Source organism: Diadema antillarum, unplaced genomic scaffold (assembly GCF_040938485.1).
Source record: "Diadema antillarum isolate AM-2024a unplaced genomic scaffold, OU_Dant_1.0 seq00000643_RagTag, whole genome shotgun sequence".
In the NCBI taxonomy this organism is placed as follows: domain Eukaryota; kingdom Metazoa; phylum Echinodermata; class Echinoidea; order Diadematoida; family Diadematidae; genus Diadema; species Diadema antillarum.
The window spans coordinates 1130936-1157426 of record NW_027271557.1 but is presented as its reverse complement, the minus strand read 5'-3'; the positions used below and the strand labels follow the sequence as shown (position 1 = coordinate 1157426).

Here is a 26491-nt window from a genome sequence, read left to right as displayed (position 1 = left end):
TGGAATTATATACCAAATTAGATACAGGTTGTAATTCACACTGAGGCAGGAAAATGTTTTGTCTTGGTGTTAGCAAATCTAGGAAACATTGTCCCGTAGAAAATCCCCAAGATCTATATGACATTGCATATTGTTTTCAAACGCAATATCAGCCTGTCAGATTTTACCTATTATGAAATGTTTCAGGTTGCTCGCTAACTAGTTACACAGACTTTTCTCTGATTTTTCTTATAATCTTTTCCCCCCCATACGGAGAAGAGAAAAACTTAACTACTGAGCGCCACATAGGCATGTTGTGGGGTCATCCCACGAGCTAGACACCTACGAGTCATACGGTCCACGAGCTACACAATGAAAAAAGTCCCTCAGTCATAAACACCCACGAATCAAATATCTCACGGGCTAGACACCAATTACAATGTAAAACAGGCCCGTGAGCTAGACGCTATATAATTTTAACTTCACAAAAAAAAAAAAGAAAAACGAGTTTGACACTAGGAGAATGAGGCTCACGAGCTCGAAACTACGAAATTGAGCTCCACGATGTAATGTCAAGCTCGCGGGATTTATTCTCCAAATGTTTGTCTCGTGGGCCTTTTTGTGTTCATCTTTTTTCGTTAGTCTGTTGCGCGTCTTGCTCTTGGATCGTATAGGTCGTGGGCCTATTTTAGCTGATGTCAAGCTCATGGGCCCTGCTTACTTAGAGCATACAGTAGCTCATGGGTTGTATAACTCGCGAGCTGTACAACCCGTGATGGGCAGTAGGTACAATTGCCTACAATTCGTGGGCAGTATGACTTTGTGGGCTGCATGACTCGTGAATGTCACGATCGTGACATGCACCCCCTGTTGAAGCAACGCTAATTGATGCGATATACATAGGGATCGCTTCGCCGACAATGACTTTACTTACGGGCAGTGGAGGTCGCATGTCCGGTAGTGTAATCGCTCTCTCCGAAGTCGTTGACGGCCTTGACCTTGACTTGGTATCTTGTGAACGGTAACAGGCGGACGATCTCGAAGTGACTGCCGGAGATGTTGGAGTAGACGATGCATTCTCTTCTCACGCACGCCTTCACCGTGAAAGACTGGAGGGCGCCCCCATTGTACCCCGCCACCCAGTCGACAGTGAGTGATTTGGACGTGGTGCGGGACGTATCAACGCTGACGGACAGCGGTGGGGATGGCTTGGCTGTAGTAGCAAGATATAAAGAGAACAAAGGTAATTGTGAGAAAGCATCCTTGCATAATTTAATATAGCAATTTTGTTCGTTCAACTGTGTTTTTTTTTTGCCTTTACCGTCGATGAAAACTCACTACGCTAAAAAGTATTATTCCGACAAGTATTATTACCACTACAGAAACTTCACAACCGCTTCTGCACTTGTGAAGTTATGAAACTTCTGTTTAAAACATGTTTAAGGCAACGCAATAGAAATAATTAGAGGAGACAATAATGCCAACACGTCACAACTCCACTCACTTATTCCACTGAGCTTGATCACGCTGATCGCGACCCCGTTATCGTTGCGGGCCTCGCATCGATAATCTCCGTAGTTCTCGGCGGGATCGATATTGCTGATGTGCAGGAGGCTCGATACTAGTATGGAGTAATCGGTCTGGCGCACTATCGATTTCGTGACCTCCGATCCTCCTTTCGTCCGATTATCGGGACTGTACCACGTGATGGTGGGTTCGGGGTACGCCTCCGCAACACAGTTCAGCGTGGTGGCGTCCCCTTCGTTGCCATGGACACGGGATCGACCCTCGTTCGTTAAATTTGGAGCGTCTGAGCAGAGAAAAAAAAAGCCCTCTTTGAAATTGAGTTCACGGACATAAATGGCCAACAGATATCCTATTTTATCCCCAGAAATGTGTGATAAAATAATGATAATGATAGTACAATCACTTAAATGATGATAATTACGATAAGAGCGATGTAATAATAGTACAATGTATTCCACTTCATTATTGCATTGAGGTAGGTATTGCTCTGTTTACATGGGCAAGCAGGTTTTGACGCTTTTGTTAAAAACAAATCGAAAGGACCGAACTTCCGTCTGTTCATGACAGTGTGGACTGCAGAAATGGATGTCAGTCACATGATATCACAGCCTTCACAGAATAAAGTGACTGATACTAGTCTATATTTTATCTACTTTATTCTATACTGAAACGAAAGTGCGAACGAGATAACACCTGTCTAAACCAGCCATGAGGTAGCTTGTCCTATTTCCCGTGATAATTGGGTCTGAAAAAGGGGACCACCCTGAAAGGAATACAGAACGCTGAATGTTGATAAAAGGTAATGTATGATGGGATGGGCCGAGTATACCGGGAAAGGGAAATAATATGAATCTTGCCGGGGAAGAAATGGCTTAGGGCGTTCACCGGTGGAAACAGGGTATGGAATTGAGAACATTGTACAAACATGAACGGGAAGGAGGCTTTTCACGTGCACAATGGTGGTGCGGAAGTTTGTCTAGGTGGCTCTTGAGTGATGGTCGACCTTGCTTCGAGTGCATACATTTTGCAAGGTACGGAACATTGGTAGGTACAGCAGCGCAGGACAGATTGGCTATTTTCTTATTTTCTAGTAAAGGAACCATTATTAGAAAGGTGTTTGTAAGAATATAATGATTTCGTGTGTGTGGGAAGGTGTTGATCTGCCTGTCTGAATGTATGCAACGTCTATAATAGAAAATACCTCTCTGTCTTGCTTTGGGATTGTTTTTGCTTTGTGACACTGCCACATATTCACCTTATCTACTAGTAAATCACACACTCGTGTTTGTTTCTTTGATTCATTCAACATCCATTCAATAGAGACTGGCTGGCTCGTTGCTGTTCAATGAATTTTTAAAGACAATACATTCGGGATCATGTTATAATAAAAATGATACAATATCACAAAATGTGCCAGGGAGAGTACAGAAATGAAAGGTATTGACATTTGAAAGAAAAAAAAATCTTCTCTGTGCATTAACCAGGGAGTGGCGATCACTTCCGCTGTGAAGACGTTGAACCCAATCAGCAGGCCGGGTTAAGAAAAAATTACCCGAAGTGAAAGTGCACGAGAGAGAGATTTGATTAAAGGACATGTTTTCCCAAATATGTATTGTATGGCTTGAGTGAATGCAGCAGTATAAAAGTGGACCACATCAGTGAAGTTTAAGGAAAAATCAAATAGTCCGTTTAAAAGAATACTTAAAGTTTCAGTGCTGCTATCGCTGGATGAGAAGACCACAACGGTTTGTGACGTCACCGCAGGACAACGACATAAAGAATAATATATAAAGAGAATTCCACAAAATTTCATTTTAAAGGAAAAGTACTCATTCCCTCAACTTGTTACTTACACATGTTGAGGGTGTTATTGTTCACCCTGCTTTCTGAAAGAGGTAAGTTAAGTGCTCTTTCTTTTAGCTAAGAATATGAACATATGTAAATTCTGTTTATAATAATTATTTTCTTTATATCGCTGTCTGCAGTGACGTCACACATTATTGTAGACTTCTCATCATGCAGTGATGGCGGCACGGAAACTTGAAGAATCATGACTTTTGAACGGATTGTCATGTTTTCTTAAAGCTTCCATGGATGTGTTCTACTAACATTGCTGCATTCACGCAATCCACACATATAATATTTGGGTGAAATTATTCTTTAAGCTTTATAGGGATTTCAAAAAGTGTGCATGAGCTGAGTGACGTGGAGCTGTCCGTTCCGTCTTTGCAAACTTTATTAGATAGCAGAACTAACCCTACTCAAGTTAGCAAAATAACCTTTAAGAAGCTTGACCACTTACGGTGCACGAGAATCTTGGTGTGCACTGAGCTGCTGGGTCCGACGCCGTTGTCCACTGTGCAGCGGTAGAGACCCGCGTCGGACCGACTGACCCGGTCGAACCGCAGAGTGTTGCGCGAGCTGCCCTCAGCGTGTCCCGCTTCGTCGATGCGCACCCAGCGGATGTTGTCCGGGCCCATGGGATTACCGTCCGCCCAGCACGTCATCTCGACGTTCCGCGTTCCCTCCGTCACGTCCAAATTCCGCGTCCCCTCAGTCACGTCCGAGAGCGGCTGGCTGGAATTTACCGCTACATTGGACGGGGGATCTGCCAATACACAAAAGAGTTGCCGTTTTAGGGACTAGACAATTTCACATGTGTAATGTGTTATTACCCAGTACATGTGCACAAACTGAAACAAATGCCCCATATTATCTAAGAAACATATCTTTTTCAAATGGACGAAAGATAGGAAAGCTTACATGGTACATGCAGAATGCAGGTAATAATGAACATCAGCTTTAGAAAAAAATAATCTATGAGTTCACTGGAATGTTTAAGGCTCTGCAGAGCGACAAAGATAGCAAGAGATGGAAAATATTCAGCACGCTGTAGGGCAACATTAAATACGAAGGCGCCCTTTGAATTGCTCTTGACGTTCACTTACATTTGACATCTGGCCGACAGGGATCTGAGCAGAGCTGGTCACACATAGACGTTCTCTCTATGCAGCAAACAAACTCCTTGCCGAAGTCTTGCTTTTCAAAGCGTCTCGTGTACGTGAGCAGGCTCGACCCGTCTTCGGCAGTTCCCGAGGAAAACTCGTCTGTTCGGTTGCTCATCGAAACACCGTCGTACAACCAGTAGAGATTCGGAGGGGGCGAAGTTGCTGCCGAGCGGCAGCCGAGTGTCGTCGAATCTCCGGCAGTTACCGAAGTCGGGCACTCGTGAACTACCACCGATGATGGACACACTATGGGATTGAAATCAGTATAATAATGATAATAATAATAATAATTACTCGGATCACCTATACTACTACTACTACTACTACTACTACTACTACTAATAATAATAATAATGACTTATTTATCCAGGGTAGCCTCTTTAGTGTTGCCACTACTCTACCAGAGGGCCCAGCCATTATCATTACCCTAGCGTTGCCAGGTACCCATTTATACACCTGGGTCGAGAGGAACATGGTGGGTAAAAACGTCCTGTCGAAGGACGTAAGCACTGGGCTGGATTCAAACTGGGGTCTTCCGATGGGGAGTCGGGAGTCTTATAATGCAACAGCCCCCAACACACACACACACACACGCCAGCAATGTTTTTATCATTCATTGTTTAAGCGCAGTTGTAGCTCAGTCAATATTATGAATTGAATGTTTACTCAGTAACAGGAAGTATCATCTGATTCTGCCATTCCATGATCATAATTATCAAGAAATAACAGGAAATGTTTTAAACGGTAATCCACCTTGCACGTCAAGCCGAACACTGGATGAAATTATTCTGCCAGAACTGGGATGCGTTGCTAGGCAACGAAGAGTTTTATCCGCATCCCCCAGTGTGGGCGTAACCTCCACGACCCGATAAGACGATATGAGTCGGCTATCGCTCGGAGTCGCCTCGTCAACCTGGCCGCTCATGCTGATATCGATACCGTCCGATTCCCACGTGATCGTCACACCGGGCTTGGCGGGCGATAGTATCGCGCATCGGAGCTGATACGATTGGCCGACTTGGACTTGAACGCTCGAGTTGTTTTCGTAGTCGTTGGACCAGTAGTCTGAGATGACAACTCCTCGAGGAGGGACTGAAAGTGGCGAAGAAAAGAAAATATCAGAAAAAATGAAGAAAAAAAAAACCAAAAAACTTTCGCACCAATCAAAATCGAGGATGAATCAAACGAGCCTCGTATGAGACAAAGTTCACTTTTGGAGGAAGTTGTCCCTTCAAAAAGAGGCAATGTGTACATAAATCATGTTTTGCACAATTAGTCATTAAGGGCCCATTAAAAGAAACATTAAAGAAACATTGTTATTATGTATGGTAAAATTCAACATGAAGAGGAACAAGATTTGAAAACTGCGTATCAGATTATTATCAATTCCTGGAAAACCTCATGCTAAAATTGTCTGAAGGAGCATACGTGCTCTGACACAGGGAAGGGGGTTTAGTCTGGCAGGTTTATGGCACGGGAAGCGCATTGGTTCAAACAAAATCACATTCGTGTATAGACCTGGTAGGAGGGGACGATTCGACGCAGGCATAATATGGAACAATAATATAAGACGGCTTGTATTGAGACTACAATTTCGCAATGGACACCTACAGTTGGTGACTTCTCACACGCACTCCGATTCAAAGTCCGAGCGAGTGTTTACTGATCTTCGCGGCTGGCCTACAGAAATAAATGCCTCACATGCCAATTTGTAATGACGGAGCTAAAATCGTTTTCCAAGTAAAATCACATAAAGATAATCATGACTTAGTGTCAGGGAATTCCACATAAAAACGACTGCCATATAAAAGAAAAGCCCTTTTAAGGGTTGTTTGTTTGTTTATTTGTTTTAATTTTTCTTTCCTCGCAACCGCAGTTGGGCGTGCCAGTTTGAATGATGTCATGTGACAATAAGGCGTTTCGTGCCAATTCATATCTGGCCGGTTAAGGAATGCTTCTAAAGATTTAGGCCTCATTTTGTGCGATGGCGTTGAACGTATGGACAGACTGTTACTATAGCAACAATAATGTTGATAGCAGAATTCCTACCAGTTTGGAAGAAATGCTGCAAAAGAAGTCAATTATCATCATCATCATCATCATCATCATCATCATCATCATCATCTAATTCTGCTTATCTCTTTCATCTTTCCTGTCTTTCCCGTTATCTCTTAGATTTGATTGATTATCATAATCAATGATCATTATAGCGTCTTAGTGGGGACAATAATCATAGGGGTGATAATCATAGCAGAAATGAAGGCCTACTGTCAATCCTGCAATGTGCTGCAAAATGAGTAAGCAAAATTGAGATCACGAAAGGGAGGGAGAGAGACAGAAAGAGAGAGAGAGGGGGGAGGGAGAGGGAGAGAGAGAGAGCAGAAGAGGGAGAGAGAGAGAGAGAGAGGGAGAGAGGGGGGGGGGAGGGATGGCTTATGGGTTTCTATTGCTGTTCTGAACAACATGTTTCACAAAGGAGTTTCAAACTCACTTGAAACTGCTTGGTTTCACGTGCATGTATAGCCTTAATAGACCTAAATAGGGCCTGCTGTTAGCTAGGACACGTAGAAAGTGCTGTATTTGCAGGGATCAAGCATCGCTGATAAGGGCAGGGGTTTTAGGCAATCTTACCAGTCATTGAATATACTTCAATATATACTGTGTCTTTCGTTATTGTTAACAAATAAAACGTCTCCAAAACTTGTGTGGACTCATGTTAATGACACTTGGCCAAACATAGAAGAAGAATTCATATTTCAATATCTTAAAACGTCTGTCGTGAGAGGCTAAACGTGAATAGTCCTATGACGTTTTCATCTGCTGTTCTTGTTACTGAGTGAAGCCTTTCATTAAAGGAATGTGCAGTATTGGTGGAGATGAGAATTGAGTTTATAACTTTTTGCGAGATACCAAGAAAACACTTATGATATAGTACAGGGCATACCATTTTAAGAGGAATTCAAAGTTTATTTGATAAAAATCGGGTTTGGAATGACTGAAACAGCCAAAAACAAAGTAAAACAAAGCAATCGTAATAAAGTGTGGGTCCCACACTTTATTGGAATCGCTCTTTTTGGGATATCTCAGCCATTTCCAAACCAATTTTCATCAAATAAACGTTGAATTCCTCATAAAAAGACATGCTCTTTCATATTTCATAAGAGGTTTCTCATTATCTAACCAAAGAATGTTAGAAACCTGAAATTAGGTCTCAACCAAAACTATACGATCCCTTTTTAAAAGGGCATGAGTAAATATCGGATTGCGCTAGCAAAATTTGCGAAAGATGGTTTATCTCGGTACGACCACATCGCGGTATGTCGTATAACTCACGTATGTGCTTTAGACATGCTGTCCTAACATTCGATTCGAATGTCATTGGAATGTTAACTACAGTCTGTAATAAAAGACACGCTTCCTTCTACTGCTGTAAGTCTAGGGGCTGGGCATGATGAGTGTTAAATCATGGTGCTCAAACAGTTGGTAGACACGACAGCAGAATGTTAGATTAAAGAAATAAAGATTAAATAAAAGTCTTACAGCAATATCATGCCCAATCTCTTTCTTTGAGTTTGAGTTAAGTAGAGTTTGATTGAGTTTATGTTCTTTAGGTGGTTGTCATTCTAATTTGATATACCATGGTAAATTATATGAGTATTAGGAGAATTCTAGACCAGGTTCAAGCTAATCTGAAAAGAAAGAGTAAATTTCACAAGCAAAGCAGTGAAAATTTGATCAAAATCAGATTAAAGGTGAGGAAGATAGTATACGAAATCTTAAAGATGCGCTATTTTTTCTTCTTTTCTTTTTTTGCCAAACGATTCTCGAACGGATGATATGAATATGCAAATGATGATGTTATCACCTTGAAATAATTTTTTTTTCTTCAATTTATGCGTGCCATAGAAAATGACGAACAAAATTCAATTCTTCTGCAATTCTGCTATTATGCATAGAAATGTAAAACATAATGTTATTCCTGGGTGAATGACTTAAAGATAATCATCAGTCTCTTTCCACCTCCCAGGTCTGACATAGATATTAGGATTTGAGAGTAGGGCACAATTGAGTTTCATCAGAATACTAGAAATTTGGCCAGCTGTGACGCAACAGTTACTGCATCATTAACATCAGCTTACTATTTGTGCATTCCGATTCACGTATTCACTGTTCAAGAATTATTCTGTGAAAATAAGCGAAATTTCACAATTTCAAAACTTCCCTAATTGTTACCAAATTTTCATTAATTTTCCACTGGTGTGCTTGTAAAATTTTGCTCTTTCTTTTCAATTTGATTTCAACTGGTCTGGAATACCTATCGCAAATAACCCCACTCCCTCCAAAAAACAAAAAACAAAAACAAAAACAAAAACAAAAACTAAAACAGAATGCAAAGTAACAAACCACAAACCTTGAGAGTATATGTATACACGTCTATTATGCCATAATCACGATAACTTTGCCTGTACTCGCCCTTCTCCCCCAATTCTTTCCCTATATACGTCTGTTTATTTTACGCCGTCTACACCTACTGCTGTTTAAACAGGTTATAAATATAGTAATAATGCAAGGTGGCGTATAGAGTGTCTGTGCAATGAATGAAAAACGGTCAGAGGCTAATTGCGTCGTTTTAATGTCACTAACTAAACATGATCGAGCAAAGGTGACTACAGTGGCTTCGCTCGGGGCGCGAGAAAATCACATCGCATTGAGGAAGGAACATTATGGTTTTTTGCCCAGCACGATATGAGAATGACATTTATCATTCTTATTCTTTATTCTTTGCTTCATTTGCAGGAACATCAAAACTTTGGAGATACGCAAATGAAAGTGGTAAGAAAGAACTTCCGATGACAGAGGATTTCCTGAGGGAAATTGAAAACTTTAATAACTAGAAGTTCTTTTCATTTTGGTTAATGCTGTAAAAGCACCATTGCAGGTAATCTCCCATTTCATTGACTTGTGACCAGCTCGATGAAGGATCTATATAACCACGGCAATTTGCAGCCGGTATCTCCAAATCTCCACGGCACCGTACTAATGGAGACCAAGATAAAGGCGTTCAAGCCCTGACGTCATATTATTATTTTTTTTTCCTGGCGTCTCTTTCCCCCTCAATAATAGGTCACACCATAAAGATATTAATTGAAGTCAAAATTGAGAAAAAAAAAAGAAATGTCAGATTAATTGATGAGAAATGAGCACTGCTTACTTGGTGTCCACATCGCTGCGTTTGTTGACAAGGGTATTGTTGGAGGCAGATGGTGCAAAGTTATGTGAATTGATGGCGCAGATTCGTAACATTAGATATTCATGTAGGACTACCTGACCTGAAGAAGATTTAAAAGAATGACGCTAATTATGAAAAAGTTTCCTGTATATGTATACCAAAATGTATGAAGGCAGTGGTACGAAAGACCTGTAATTTCAGATTTTACACGTATCTCAAGATTTATTGGGTTTTTTTTTTTTTTGCTTCTTACCGTTTACTGTAAGCTGTGTGTCACTGGACAACAACACGAACTCACTGGTGAACAGTGAGCACGAATAGACGCCTTCGTCGTCGAGATTGACGCGGTAGATGGTCAAGTTCCCGCTGAACGACATATCGACGCTAAGGTCGTAGCGCTGCCTGGGAGTAGCGTCCGGCCATGACACCTCGCACGTCTGGCCACACTCGAACGTGGCGATATTCTCATTGTCCTTCGACCACGTCAGATACCCAAACTCGGCCGACGACGTCCTCGGCGCGTATGTGCACGTCAGTACGACGTTGTTGCCCTCGACCGCCGTGACCTGAGGCTGTGTCGTTATCGTGGTCCGTGCCCCGAGCGCTTTAGGGACAACCAGATGAGAGAAAGACAAAAATAACGACGAAATAATTAAAAAGAAAATTTCACTCATGTCGAAGGAAAAGCAACAAAAAATATCAGTTTTTATTCTTATCGTTTTTTTTTTCGGGTTTGGGGTCAAAGGTATACGCAGTTTGTCTGTGACATCATGAATTTGTTTCTTTTCGTACGATAATTATCGTGTTACCTCTTTTCTAATGTAATGCGCAATACCTTATAGTTTTCATTGAATTGCAGTTTAACTATAACATGTATAACAGTTCTTATCTGAAGATATTATTCCGTATTCTCATTTCATTTCCATTAGTGTATACTTTCATAGCATAGACTTTCTATTTCAAACATTAGTGTTCTGTCCCCTGCTGCGTTCTGCCATGACATCAAATATTACAAAAAAGTGACTATTTTTTAAAAATAAATAATGGGACCGAAAATGAGAAACTGACTTACATTGTCACAGTACATTGACTTTTAACCTGAACCTTACCTTTCACCTTTGCCATTTCAATAGAATTATTTACTATTTCCACGTTTTTAGTAAATCGTATTTTCATTGGACATCTAAAATAGGTACAAAAAAAAATTAATTGGCAGAAAAAGAGCTTTGTCTGGTGAAAGGTAGAAACAGACATTTGACCTATGACCTTTAGGACTTTGGCCTATCACCCTAATTACAGTAGTCTGATGGGCCAAGTATTTTGAAAATCTATAAAAGGACTGTTTAGTTTTGTTCATACTGGGTTGGTCTGATCTGAGGAGAAGGGATGAACGAATGCAGAGACAGACAACCGAAAAGCATAACAACTTTATCTTTAAGAGGACCTAGTCGAGGCTTTAAGAAATGTACAACACTTTGTGTCAATGGGAATGGGAAGCCAAACACCATGTTTACTGCTGTATGTGATATTATTTGCTCCCATCCCACTTCCTATTCCCCTCCAACAAAACGAAACAGACTTGGCTGTAAGTCATTCTTTACAGTAGCACATGACATGTAAAACACTTGAACTTCATAGAGTGATCGAGAGAGAATAAGGATACTTTGGAAAGTATCCCAGTATTTAGACAAAGCATAGCATTTCTTTCATTTGGCACCGAAACTATAATCCTATACTATTGTAAACTCGAATTGACAACCCTCGCCTCACCTGAAAACTTCATAAAACCGAACGAAACGAAACAAACAAAACAATACAAAACACATAAACGAGAGGAATATCTCCTTACCCATGTGAGTTGAAAATGAAACAAACACCGGGTATCATAATATCATAGTATTATTGACTTTTCTTTTTCAGGAATTCCTGAAAATAAAAAGTTTTCGAGACCTGACCATGACTCCTATCACATGAAAGGAAGCAGCTAAAAATTGACAAAAACACCAGATGTTTATGTATGTAGGTGGGTAAGTATGTATGTAGGACACGACATTAACTTCTCTCTCTGGTGGCCTGTTCGGGGCACTAAAATCTTTCAGTCCGCAATTTTGGTGGCCCATAAAAGAATTATATTGGCCCGAAATAAAAGGAAACATAGTAATCCATTTTTGAACTTCAGTGCCCGATCGGGCCACCAAATGATAACCTTCTTGGAAATTTGTTGGCCCAGCATCAATTTTCAGTGGCCCTGGGCCACCGATAGTGTTGATTATGATGAATGCATGTATGTATGTATGTATGTATGTATGTATGTCTGTATGTATATGTATGAAACGGTGCCAATATTCACATATCACAGTCTGGATTCGTATCCGGGTAATTACCCCTAGAGGGCAATTATCCCCGGCTAAATACTGGTTAGTGGTAAGGTTAGAGTAAAGATTAGGGTTAGGGTAAGGTTTAGGGTTAGGAGTTTGGGTTAGGGTTAAATTAGGTTCAGGATTAGGATTAGGATTAAGGCCAGGGGAAGGTCCGGGGTAATTGCCCAGGTGGTAATTGCCCTAGACCCCTTCGGAAGGCTTCTTATTGGTGTGACATGCATCTCACTATAGGCAAATCAGATTTCTAAATGAGAGGGAGATTTTCAATATTCTTTGTAAAAATGTAGAGAGACAGGGCCTCACTGTATTCCATTTTTCAGGGAGGCTTGCGTTTGGTTCCGAAATGAATGTGTGAGTGCTTGTTTGTATGCGGGTATGTAATGGGGGGGGGGGGGGGCAAATAAATGGGGGAAAATCTGGGAAAATTCTAGCCAGAATGTGTCATGGGACATTAACACTGACCTTCCTTCCACACGCACCTAAAACGGGTGCACGTCACGAGACCGACACCCACGAATCATGCACCCCACGAGTTATACAGAACATGAGTCATATACAGCCCACGAGTTATGCAGCCTACGAGTCATACAGCCAATGAGACATACAACCCACGTGTGTAACAGCCCACGAGACATACAGCCCATGAGTTCGACACTTCAGGCCTACGAGACCGAAACATAAAGCCTCGTGTTGTATGTGTCGAACTCATGGGCTGTTTTTACCTGGTGTCGAACTCATGGACCTTATTTGCCTAGTGTTAAACTCGTAGGCTGTATGACTCGTGGGCTGTATGACACATGAACCTTTTTCAATGTCGAACTCGTTGGCTGTATGACTCGCAGGTGTCGGTCTCGTGGGATGACCCCATGAAAACGTCCATTTAAAATTTATTTTATTTCGTCCTCAGACCTGTTGAGACCACCTTACACAATGTCGATGGGTGAATTCGACGATAATTTTGTCACCATGACACATGACACCCCGCCCTCCCGTCATTGGTTGCAATAAAGAATCATTCCCTCCTCAAAAAAGGAAGAAAAAAGAAGAAGAATAGTCTCGGTCGATATGTTAGCAACTACAACCCCTTTTCGCAGTTATTATTGAGAGGCTATTACAACACAACGCTCATTTGGTGCGTTTTATTCGTTTTTCATTCATTCATTTCAAAGGCGAAAGAAAAGTAGATTCTCTAAGCATTACCTGTGCAAGTGAATATGAGATTCGCCAGGCAAGTTCGCATTATCTCATCTCATTTGTATTTGTAATTGTGACGTCAAAACATCATTGTTTCGTGAAGGCATATACAGATAATCATGTAAAATGTCTCAATTCTTCATTTCCTCCTAATACTTCCAAAACAGCTTTCACTTCATGCTCGGTTAATCTGATTGCGCTGAGTTTCTAAACTTATCTCTGCCAAGAACGATTACCAATAATATTATCATTATCATTATTATTACTATTATTTATAGTGCGCTTTTCCCACACGGCCCAAAACACTTACGATCAATTCAAAACATGTTTTAATTGAATTGAATGTTTGGAATACTATTTGTTATTGTTATTATTATTATCATTATCATTATTATCATTATTATTATTATTATTATTATTATTATTATTATTATTATCATTATTATTATTACTATCATCATCATCATCATCATCATCATTATGATTATTATCAGGCATTTACATACGCTTTACATATAGTTCACCTATATCACAACGTTTAATAGAGATATATGTTTACAAAAACAAATAGAATATATAAAATTATTACCACTAGGGAAGAAGACACGTTTTCAACTATCACTGAACTTGCAGACTTGATGAAAGTGGGGGAGTTCATGAAAGTAAACTTTCAATTGTATCGATAGTTTCGATTACTTCACGAATGTGCAATTCCTAGTCAAACTACCCTCCCTAAAACGAGATATTTCAAAGTTTTGATTCGCTTTTGATGTCACTCCACACACACGTATTATTATTCATTGGGCTGGTTACGATACATTTCCCTAAGACACATAATGGCAATTATTATAAATACGCTATCGAGAAGTCTACGGTTACTCTCGGTTCCAGAAATCCATTGTAAGAGCGTCTCGTGAAATCAGCGTGGATTTTTAGTAACCCCAGTTCATTCACTTCTCGTAGCATCGTTGTGGTTTCGACAAGTTTCGACCTCAGCTATTTTTAATATAATGACACAATTATGTCGATATGAAATTGCTATTTTAAGATGTTTCTCTGCTGCATGCAGGCCCATTACATGTTTCCAAAAATCCCTAACAGCGAGCGATCCAATATGATTAATTCGTCGGTAAAAGTCAAATACTGGGATATTCTGATGTGTACATCGATAATACTGACGCCCTGCAGGATTCAGTGTACGCAGGTTCTATTATGGTGAAAAACTATAAAAACTATCAAGGAATTTAATCGAGAAAATGCATCAATATTGCATTCTTGCACAGGTGACATAATATTGAGGCGGACTCAAAGGGCTAGCTAGGATTATTTGCAATGGCTTTACAGTCGCAGTGAACGCGATATTGCCCATGTTTTCTGACTATGTCTGAGCATGCGCGGGTGGGATCCACCTTGTCAAAGATGTGTGACATAGAATTAGTACTACAGGGAGACGATGTAGGTTCCCTAATTGCTTGATTTTTCTCTCAATTTTTTTTGGGTCTAAATCATTGATCAAAAGATGATGATTTCCAACACTTTAGTACAAAGCAAAGATAAGTTCTAGGGTAACAACTTCATCACCTATTCGCATTTATTCGGTTGCGGAATCAATACCACCGTAAATTCCTGGTCAACATGAGAAACGTAAACTTACATCTTTTTAAAACTAACCCTTTACCGTTTCGTGAACTAAAAGTGGGGATATACTTAACGGCAAGGGATACCACATGACATCAATCACCACACGCCTGAAACTAAAACTAACTTCTATGATATCATATGTCCTGATATCATCATATCATCATATAAGATTAGCTCATTGGACGAAACTGCACACTGGAGCAATGGAGAGCATTAAACCAATCTTGTTCAGTGCGGGTAACCTATTGATATGGGTTAATTCTTAAAGTGACAGCTACTGTAATTAATTTGTCAAGTGTAAGTGGTTTTACAACGTGACGTCACCGGAAAACGGTTATCGGTCCCAACTTCCACATCTCTTCGTCGCATTGTTTCGCAATACCATCGAGAGACGCAGCGAAAGCAAAGCACTAACATCTTTGCTGACAGACTACTTTCTGCAGCGTGACAATGACAAAGGAGTTAATGAAAATACTCTGCCTGCATATATGTACTCAAATCCGCAAGAAAAAAATCCCCATTATTTTGTAGGTGAAGCAAGACTTTATTTTCCCAAGTGGGGAAGGTATTTGAAAGATTTTATGCCATATCATGAGCGGTATGTTATTACTAGTATTACTGTTGTTATCAAGGCTTTGGAAAATTCGGTCTTTTTAGGTTGAGCATCCTTATCGTATGTTTATCAAATCCAGTCTTCTTCCAGTTTGTCTTCGGGATATAATGACACTGCTTCTTTGGAAGAATTCCCCACTTCTACCTTTTATGTAATGGTCACGGATGTATACAAGTTTGCTTGATCACTACCATGAATTAAATAATTGGTTGAAAATCGCTCACGACATTGCCTCTGCCCGCGATTATGATCATTAATCATGCATGGTGTTATAGGCAAAACAAATTATTATCTGTACAAAGAAACACACAGAGATACACCAATGTTTACACCCGCACTCACAAACGAATACAAACTCTACATCCAAATATACACATGTTTGACTGACAAGGTATATGAAAACATAACCTGGCAAGTAGCAACTCTTCCTTGCCATACCAATCACGCATGTCTATTGCTATAAAGTCTTCATACTAAGCTGCAGTCACTGTTAAATTGCATTTGGCCGATCTTTGCGATGTAATGAAACGTACCGGGATATTTTCTTCTCTATGATCGACACACAGAATCAAATATTTTTCCATAAATAGATGCGTTATCAAACTTTCAAGTGGACTAAGAAATAACAGGAGAACAAGAATAATACCCGCTTCCCCATGCCAATCTTCCAAATTTGTTGTTTGTAAACGGCTGGAAGGGAATCATAAAGTTACGACACTCTCGATGTTAAAATATGCTCACACATGCTCAGTACCACACCACTTCCAACTATTACGACTACAATTGATGAGTTTGTTTGCAAAAACCGATAAGTCCACATTTGCCAAATGGAGATATTTGCGATTAAAGGTCAAGAAAAATAAAGAGATTAATATGACAAGTTTTGCTTTTTTTTACCATAACTTCAAAAATATACCTCTATATGTAGTGACCAATATATCATTTAAAAGGTACTGTTTTGTACTTTTTGACAGAGATCGTACTTCAAAATCTTCAAAAATGGACTTATCGGTTTTTGCAAACAAACCCTTCAATTACAACTATCATTATTGACAACTACATGACTGCGACTTCTTATTATGCTACAAGTACCGACAATATACTACAAACTACTGCCACGTGACTGCTGCTGCCATACTTCTCCTCCTACTACTACTTATTCTACTATGTCTTCCACTTCTACCACTGACCTATCACTACAAATCGAAGAAAGAGCAGATGAAAATAGATGATATTGAGGAAGACACGGGAAAGATTACAGAAACTGAGGGCATTACCCGACTGTAAGAGATTCGACATTGAACCAAAATGTGCAATTGTCATGAACAAAGTGGATAAAACAGCCATCAAAAGTTTGACATTGGCGACTTATTTCCTCTTTCCTCCACCCCTGTCAAAATTGTATGGAGTGAATGTATACGTTAGCTTTAGCAACAGCCTGTATATTTTACCTTGCCGTATGGAGTCTACACATTCACACGTAGGGCCTATGAGAGGTTTTGGCGTTGCGAACATTAAAGGACAAGTTCACCTTCATAAACATAAGGATTGAGAGAATGTAGCAATATTAGTAGAACACATCATTGAAAGTTTGAGGAAAATCAGACAATCCGTTAAAAAGTTATGAATTTTTGAAGTTTTTTTGCAGTACCCGCTGGATGAGAAGACTACTGCAGTGTATGAATAACTTAGATGTCACATGCGTACAACAATATAAGGAAAATATAAAGAGAATTTCACAAAATTCCATCATTTGAAAAAAGTACACATTCTCCTGACTCGTTACCGATAAATGTTATGGGTAATATTATTCCCCCTGCCTTTAGAAAGAGGCAAGGCAATTGCTCTTTTATTATGCGAAAAAAGTGAAAATATTTTGAATTTTCTTTTATATTTTCTTTATACTGTTGTACGCATATGACTCACAAGCTGTAGTAGTCTCCTCATCCAGCAGTTCCAACACAAAAATTTAAAAAAATCATAACTTTTGCATCGATTGTCCAATTTTCCTCAAACTTTCACTGATGTGTTCTACTAATATTGTTGCATTTTCTCAATCCTTATGTTTATGAAGGTGAACTTGTCCTTTAAGGATAAATAAGAAGACATGCTAAGCTGATTCTCTCTCGAGGTGCAGCACTCTACAGGATTTGACCCTTAACCCCATTCACTTCCCTTACCTATACATTGTGTTGATATCGACTGAGATTAATAGGAGGGGAATAACACGGTGCGTTCTTTTCTATCCTCTTTTTTCTTTCTTTCTTTGCCAATTGTTAACACATTGGCAGGAAGTTATCCTTCGTACACCGGAAGTAGTTTTGGCAATACGGATAGAAGGGCACGTTCGAACATGGAGACAATGCAATGCACTACAACATGTATGCCTGTAACATGGACTGTCAAAACTGAACCACCCCATAACACCCACTTAAATCCACATAGGTCACACATTATTTTCTTTTTCAGTAGTTATTATTAAATTTCTTTCAATAAACAATAAATACTTCTAACGTTGTCATTTGCGTTCGCACACACGCAGACACACCCACACCCACACACACAGAAAAAAAATATATACATATATATATATATATATATATATATATATATATATATATATATATCATAGAGGGCGTTATAATATAATCATACAATATGGGGCATAAAATAAAAGTATACATATGTGTGTCTAGGCCTACATAATTATACATGCAAATAAAACATATATTATGTATAAGTTTTTATTGGAATTTGTAGGCCTACATTACCAATAGTAATACATTTGTGTCATTTCGTACATCTAGGAGAGACATGGCAAAAAACGAAAACAAAAAGGAAGCGAGAGACAAATATATATATATATATATATATATATATATGCGCCTATTATGTTTCTTTGTCTGAACGAAATCTGCCGGTATTCTTTTACTATGCCTAATTCAGGCCGGGATGGTGCAATTTGTACTATTGAGAAAACTGTAACATATCACAGAGGAGAAATATTAACCAAACATATAGGCCTAATGCATCATATGAACCCAGTAAATGCACGTCATTTTATGATAAACTGATGAATTTCTATAGATTCTACAGAATTGGCTTTCTAGATAGAAAGTGGGCAGCAATTTGTAACATCACACAACTGTAACATTATACCAGAAGATATGACTTTTGTATAAGCTGTATTGGATCGCTATGGACGCTCTGTATATACGCAGCATTTCGTATAAAAGCCTCAGACCATGGAGCTTGCATAGCTCCATGCTTTTCACAATCCACAGACACTATCCACGTATACCAAGTATAGGGTCCATGGTATGACCATTGAGGTATAGTGTAGTAGCTCCATGGTTCGACCAGGGAGGTGGAAAATCTCTCTTCCATCACCCTGGTATGACCTCTATACAATACAAATCCAGTCACTGTGTTTCTAGTGTGTATACTCTCAGTACTCTATACAGAGTGAGTAGTAGTAGTTAGTACGACATTCCTTTACCCATTCATAAAACCAGAGGCGATTTTTTTGCCAAGCTCTTTTTCCCATGATAGAAGGGAGCATATAATCTACTCTTTGCGAATTGCTCTGGCCAGCTCAACGATGCGTGAAACGAGAGGAGGCGTTCACACTTGACCACAACGTCATAATAATTACAAGGGCCAATCCTCAAAAATGATCGTTGAGCTTGATGTGTTATAATAATTATCATAATTTTACACCATTATTTTCGAGCGATGGACGTTGTTCCTGAACATCTGCAAACTTGCTTAAGGCTTGCCAAACTAAAAAAAAAAGAAAAGAAAAAAAAGAAAAACGGAAGGATACAAAAAAAATGACTGTATTTCCAACTATATTACCAATAAACTTCAATTCCTACCATTAAACAGCCATGAGAGGGAACATATCTGAATCTGAAACACTTGTTTGCAGTTTGCGTGTCTACGTTGTTTTGCTTTGTTGTTGTTGTCATTGTTGCTGCTGCTGCTGTTGTTTTTATTGTAGTTGTTGTCGTCATTGTTGCTGTTGTTGTTGCTATTGTTTTGACGTGCACCTTATTAGTATACAGGCCATCTGAGCGATGCGTTTATTTCCACTGAAGGAAGTGTTCTTCACTTGGAACTTACAAGTTATGCCTAGGAGGTACTAGACTCGCCTTGTACCTCCTTGATACAGCCTAGGACCTCCTTTGAATAGTTATCTATTATGTTGCCATGGCAGCGTCAAACATCGTCTCTGCTTCCAAAGCAATGTCGGGGAAAGAATATGTAATCATTGTAAGATCGCAATACCTAATGTTGTTGAAATAAATACAAGTTCTACAATCGAGAGAGGAAAAATTGTCTAGACGAGTCGCCATCAACGTAAGGAAATAGGATGCAGCACCGAGATTACCAGGCAAACCAATTTTGGTGTACATTGTAAGAGATTTTCTCTCTCTCTCCTACTTTACTCGGGAACAACGGCAATAACAGCGGTTAAGTTAATGTACATGACCCCCAAGCCATGTCGGCAATCACCTGCCTTCCTATTCATGGCTTTTAACCCCGCACTGGGTTGATACTGGGCGGCACAAACCTGGAATAGAAAATTCCGTGAGTATTTCGGGGTAACGTATTCATTGGTAGAAAAAGTATAAATCTTGCAGGTGAAGGCAGAAACACAACATTATCCTCTAATGATCTCTCCCGCTTCCCCCTCTCTCTCATTCTGCAACAGTTTTGCCACCTCATTTGTATGATGATTTAATGGAATAGGTCTATTATATTCATTTATTTATATAATTACTTATTATAACATCGCAGTATGGAAGATGATGCTCGAAGGTCCCGCCTCCCTGATACAAGACATATAAAGGGTGACGCGAGCACACAGTCTGAACTGTAAGATTTTGCATTTACTTACCCATGATAATTTGAGGGAAATCAATGTGATAAACTTGTGAATTAAAAAAGTGGTTATTGAAGAGCTGAAATATATTCTCACATAATGAATTTTACATCTTTACAAATTTATCTCACATGGTAGATTTTGTGGATTAAAAAAGTGGTTATTTAAGAGCTGAAAAAAATTCTCATAAGAACACAATCAGATACAAGTGACGAATATAAAAAGAGGAGCAAGCATAAAATGTTCAGTGTGAACACGTCAAACGCGGAGGAAACCATTCTTTATTGTTACTCAAGTATAGCACTCACGCTCCTTTAGGTCAGTCAATCAGCATTCCACTATTGTGGGACCGGTGTTCTTACATCGACAATTGGGCGTGGCATGGGCATGGCTAGCTGTGCCGTAGTCTCATTCCAGACGTTATTTGTCGTTAAGAATCTCCTATCTATCTACGGTCAAGGGCTTATTTAGCTTTTCTAGTATCTCTTCTTCTAGTTAACACTATCATTATCATCAACGTCGTCAGTTATATCATCATCATCATCATCCCCGCTATCATCATCATCATCATTATAATCCTTACTTTTCTATCATTCTAAACTATTATCAGTAACGTTATTATCAAAATGTATGGTTGCGTTTATGTCTGCAACTAGAATGCAAACACTTTCTCACCATTATCGTTTTCAATTTATCAAAGCCCTACATGTCAAGATGAATAGCAGCGCACTCTTCAACAATCTGCGAACATGAAAACATGATCTGTTCATTGTGATGTACAACTTTGCTAGATATGATCTCAAGTACACTTTATTTACGAGATGCTTCTGTCATGTCAAAGTGCGAAGTGAAACGAAACAAAGGAAAGAAGTTGAAATATACTTTCATTAATACGTACAATAAATTGTAGACAAGACAGAAGGATACTCATATCTTTTTACAACACTGTTTAGTTCAGTTGGTGCAGTGCACGCAGATTGTCACAACTAAATGCGGAAATTCACACGCTACGTACAGTATGGCCGGGGGGGGGGGGGCAAAGCTAAATTGTTTATCTATATGAAGAGAAAACACATTCCAAATTCCAATAGAGGAATTTGACAAATAAAAACTTAAACACGTTACACAATATGCAGTGGACGTTCTGTCAGTTAAATCGGACAAAAAGGCGGTTGCAGCATGTTAAAGTCTAGAGTTTACAATGCTGTTTCTTTCCTTTTCAACGAAGCAGTTCAGTACAAATTACTATCACCATGGAGCTATCACAGAGGATAATCGAGTCTTCACGGGTCATTCGTCTTTTGACTGGAGCAATTTATTGAATTTGATTCCAATACGAAGTGGACTAGTTTTCAAAGATGATTACAGGGGATCTATATAATCACCGTGAGAAATAAAACCCGATCCCTTTCCTTTTTTTTTTAATCTAGCTAACGGTCAAAGAACCTTGTACCGTATAATACGTCTGCTGGCCACGCTGCTTAAATATAACGACAAAAACAGAAACAAAACAAAATTCTAATTGAAGACGGGAAGAGATTAAACATTGCAGCATTTACTGTCTCGACGACTTATTCATGCAAAGAGCTGAAGGACTTTAGAATTCCTTTCTTACTTGACGTGCTCGGACTGAGGGTAAACATCTTATTTAGTGACAAAGGTCGAATGCAGCTTCTGCACTCAGCAAATATTGTGGCAACATATCTTGCCGCGTGAAAAACATACTATATAGCACGTTTCTAGAGATGTGTGTGTGTGGTGTATATATATATTATACTGTATACAAATTCTATATAGAAAAGGAATGCTTTCAAATTGTCACAGACTTAAATAATTTCCCATCTACTATCGTCTCATGCAGCATCGTCGAAAGTTCCTCAGTAATATAACACTATACCCCAAGTGCAGAGAGCAGAAAGGTGTCCTTCGCATCCTCTTAAAGAACACTATATCAAAGATATTACGAACAATCAGATACCTGGCATGCAACAAATTGATTAGTACTATCCCGATGACGACTGAGAATGGAAGATGACATTCGAATGAAAAGTAAATAACTTAGGCCTACAGTAGAGTTAACGAGAGTAACTTTTTTAACCATCTGCTTACCAAAGCGGCTGAAAGCCTACAATATATATATATATATATATATATATATATATATATATATATATGATATTGTACATGTATAACAGTTGAGCCAAAAGATTGTCACGCTTCTAGTGTTCTTTCCCGTTCAGGAATAAATCCATAGTTGCGTCTTGAGCAAAGCCTAAGTAAACAAACTAGCTGACCACGACGTATTCAAACCGCGCGAAACTAGAAGTATTCATTAGCCTTTCTTTGACTTTATAATGAGGAGGATGGCGTTGACCGCTACTGCTTGATCCGTAGCGGTTATGGATTGACCCTGTTACCTTTGTTGACATCGTTTACATAACACCAACTTGCGAAGTCATCGAAAATACGCCAGAGTAGAACAGTGAGTAGACGGGAGGGATTTTTAGCCGGAAAAGTCGATACTCTTCCAAATTATGCATTCTTCAAGAGAGTTATTGACAAGAGGTTGCGTGTGTCGACTCGCTTATCACACCCTTCGATATTCCCGCATGCAACCGAGCAAGAATTGTGACATACGGCACAAACCTGGAATGTGTTACAAGTTGCACAACGCGCAAACACTTCATGGAAATAGTAAATCTTGGCTCAGCTGTACAAAGTTGCATGACTTGTGGTTCCAAACAGGAAGGAGGTAAACTTGACAACAATACAAAATTGCAAGTTTGTCAAAATATCAGCTGCACCATGCGTTTGCAACATACATTATGATATAGCGTCAGTCACAATATACAGTTGGAAAAAGAGAGTGCCTAACGAGTTAACGAACGGATGAATGCATAGATGGATGTGGGCCTAATATTCTTTATGAGTGAAGAGATAGATATGCATAATAATTAACAAGATCTAAATCAAGTTAAAAAGCTCCAAGAATATAGTAAGATTCTATATTGCTTTAATAAAGAGGACGTCCCAAATCGGGCGAGGCGACGAGAAGGTGTGAGAGCGGTTGTAGGTTTTTTTGTTTTTTTTTTTGGGGGGGGGGGGGACAAACCCAATAACAAAAATGGATTGTAGACGGATAAGACATTCGTGCTTATATGAGAATGTCAACGGACTCCAACTTGGAATAGGATAAAAAGTAACACACTACCAGTTACAAGTAGAGAACGCACCCTGACCAAAGCTGGAATATATTTCCGGTTTGTTAAAAGGCCTGGTGATGTATTTTGGTTCAGTAAGTGTACTGACCCTGTATAGGCAGTAAACTTTAGATCGGATATTGGTCATATCGAAACTAAAGGTATTCTCATCAATAATGAAGTATAGTATTCTTCGAAGCACTGAGATGGACGTAGTATAAAAGAAGGATCTGCGAGTCAAACATATACCTCCACAAACAAACAAACAAACACACAAAAGAGAAAAGAAAACAAAAACAAAAATAAATCTTAAATACTAACCAACAACTCATCGAACAATAGAGTTTGAGAAGAGAAAACAAAACAAAACAACCTTCGCGCCGCATACCACTAAAATGATCGGAAGTCAAATGTGACACAATGTCTCATTATGTAGACACTCTGTCCCTGTATCAGCGCCAGCAATTCTTTTTTTTTTTGTAAAGTATGTGTCTCTTTATACACCAACAGAAAAAAACTTACGCCATTTTATCGATATATCTACCTATCTACCAATCTATCTACCTACCTATCTATCTATCTATATCTATCTATCTATCTATCTATCTATCTATCTATCTATCTATCTATCTATCTATACATACATACATACATACATACATAAGTAAATAGATGAACAGAAAGGTACTGTATATAGATAGATAGGTAGGTATATAGATAGATATATCTATCTATATACCTACCTATCTATCTATATACCTACCTATCTATCTATATACAGTACCTTTCTGTTCATCTATTTACTTATGTATGTATGTATGTATGTATGTATGTATGTATTGTATGTATGTATGTATGTATCTATCTATTTATCTCTGACTATTTATGTATTCTATACATCTATCTACCCATCTATCTACCCATCTATCTACTTATACATCTACTTATATATCTGTCAATTTGTCTATATTTATCCATCTATCTATATCTTCCTATCTATCTATCAATAAATCTGTGCATCTATTGCTTCTCTCCATGTGTGTATCAAAATGCGTAAATCTTGTACATTGTATCTTCTATACCGTATTAATCATTCATGTAATCATAGACCCTATATCGTGAATTTAAATTTGCCTTATTCTCTTGAAGTAACTGTACACTGAAGCCTCCGCTGTTGTTTAGAGAGGTGGTCAAAGACCGTTAATACCAATAAACGAAATATGTGATTATGATAACAACAATAACAGTATCTATCTACATAGCTATCAATCCCATCTTTACATGTATATTTTATTGTTACACTTCAATGTATCACAAACTCCCTCTTTTGCCTTGTATATTCACTTTTTCGTATGCATAATTATAGGAACATCTACACAGCTCAGGCTGAAATGGTAATACCACATGATAAGGGTCGCATTGCTAATGCTAGGGGTAATGTTTTTCTATGGTGGGATATCGTCGTACTAGTATGCGGGTGTTGTCTGAGCCCCTCCCCTTTGTTAGTGACAGAAGGCTTTTACGAACACTTTGACCCAAGTTCATAAATTACGAACACCATTTTATCACACATGGCCGTAATCAAACAATCATAATCAATTACCCTAACCACTTGTTATTTTGTGATGGTTTCTAGCCATAGATACTACCCACTGATGTAATGCATTGAAACTTCTCGCCGACCATGTTCAGTTTCTGTCTGGTGCCAGTGATCATAAACAAAAGAAAATCACATAGATAGCAGGTGTTAAACAGCAAAAGATAACAACAAGACATATAGGAACAACCACTGGTATACGTTCCCTTAAAATAGGAAAGATGATGTCAGTTCTAGCGGCGGACGTGAAGATGTGAAACGTTTTTAAGATGATTTCAGCCTAAACAAGAGCGTGGGAAAGTATGTCTTTCAGCGAACGTACCTGTACCAATAGGCCGCCAGTGGCCTGCAAGTGCGAGAAGGCAGAACAGGTAGAGTTTGCACTGATCCATGATCCTACCACGTTTGATCGTACGTTTCTCCCCAGGTCTCTTGCCACCAAGTAGTGTTGTGACCTCTCAGCACCCGAGCACAGGGATGGAATGTAAGGCTTCAGTTTCCCACACTTCTTGTAAATACACACGAACACACACACCGTCACACACGCAGTCGAGCGAGGCAACCGGCCAATGAGTGTACTCAGTATCCAACCACGCCAGTGCTACCCAAAACTTCTGAGCAGCGCTTTATGTTATACTTGGCAAACAGACCAAAGGGGACGACTGATAAAAGAGAGCCCATTCAATGGCGTGGCCACTTATCTTCTGGCCTTCTTATTTTGTGCTTCCGTCGGTACGAGAAGAATAGCGACTGTCTGGATTGAATGAGATGTTGCGAAGTATAAGAGATCTCGTTGTGTGAAGTTCTGTAAGTGTCGTCTGATTGGATTACGTGCTGAGTATTGGTGTATTGGTTGGCGCGAAATCGACAAGCTGTGTGTCCTCTAGTCTCTCTGCCGTGCAGTGATTTCAGAGAGCTTTTTACTTTCGGGGGTTCGTCAGCGGCATCGAATCAAAACAGAAAACCACGTGATGTCGTACAAGCGGCGCAGCCTCAATTCGCCCACACCACAGTATCAATCGGTGTTTACCCCTCATCAACGAATGTCTTTTGGAACACTGACGTCAGAAAAAAAATATTCATAAGATGATGTAATTATTGACAACGATGGTAGCAACTATACTTCTTTTTTTTTCTGAGAACAAGTTTGCCCCATGTTCATCTCGACCCTGAATAAACTTTATGGGGCAATCCACACGATTTTCATAATTATGCAATTTTCACATCATGTTG

General features: G+C 39.2%; 1 protein-coding gene across 1 annotated transcript in view; it reads right to left on the bottom strand.

Moving 5' to 3' along the window:
* LOC139736387 (nephrin-like) overlaps positions 1 to 25851 on the bottom strand; it is a 31584-nt gene extending 5733 nt beyond the window's left edge. Inside the window, exons 1-7 of the mRNA XM_071647142.1 lie at positions 25581 to 25851; positions 9998 to 10348; positions 5268 to 5606; positions 4455 to 4760; positions 3809 to 4114; positions 1484 to 1789; positions 914 to 1192 (exon numbers count right to left, since the gene is read on the bottom strand). Of these exons, the coding sequence (XP_071503243.1) occupies positions 914 to 1192; positions 1484 to 1789; positions 3809 to 4114; positions 4455 to 4760; positions 5268 to 5606; positions 9998 to 10348; positions 25581 to 25650 (1957 nt within the window). The 5' untranslated portion in view covers positions 25651 to 25851. The remainder of the gene's footprint in view (positions 1 to 913; positions 1193 to 1483; positions 1790 to 3808; positions 4115 to 4454; positions 4761 to 5267; positions 5607 to 9997; positions 10349 to 25580) is intronic.
* Positions 25852 to 26491: the final 640 nt, after the last annotated feature.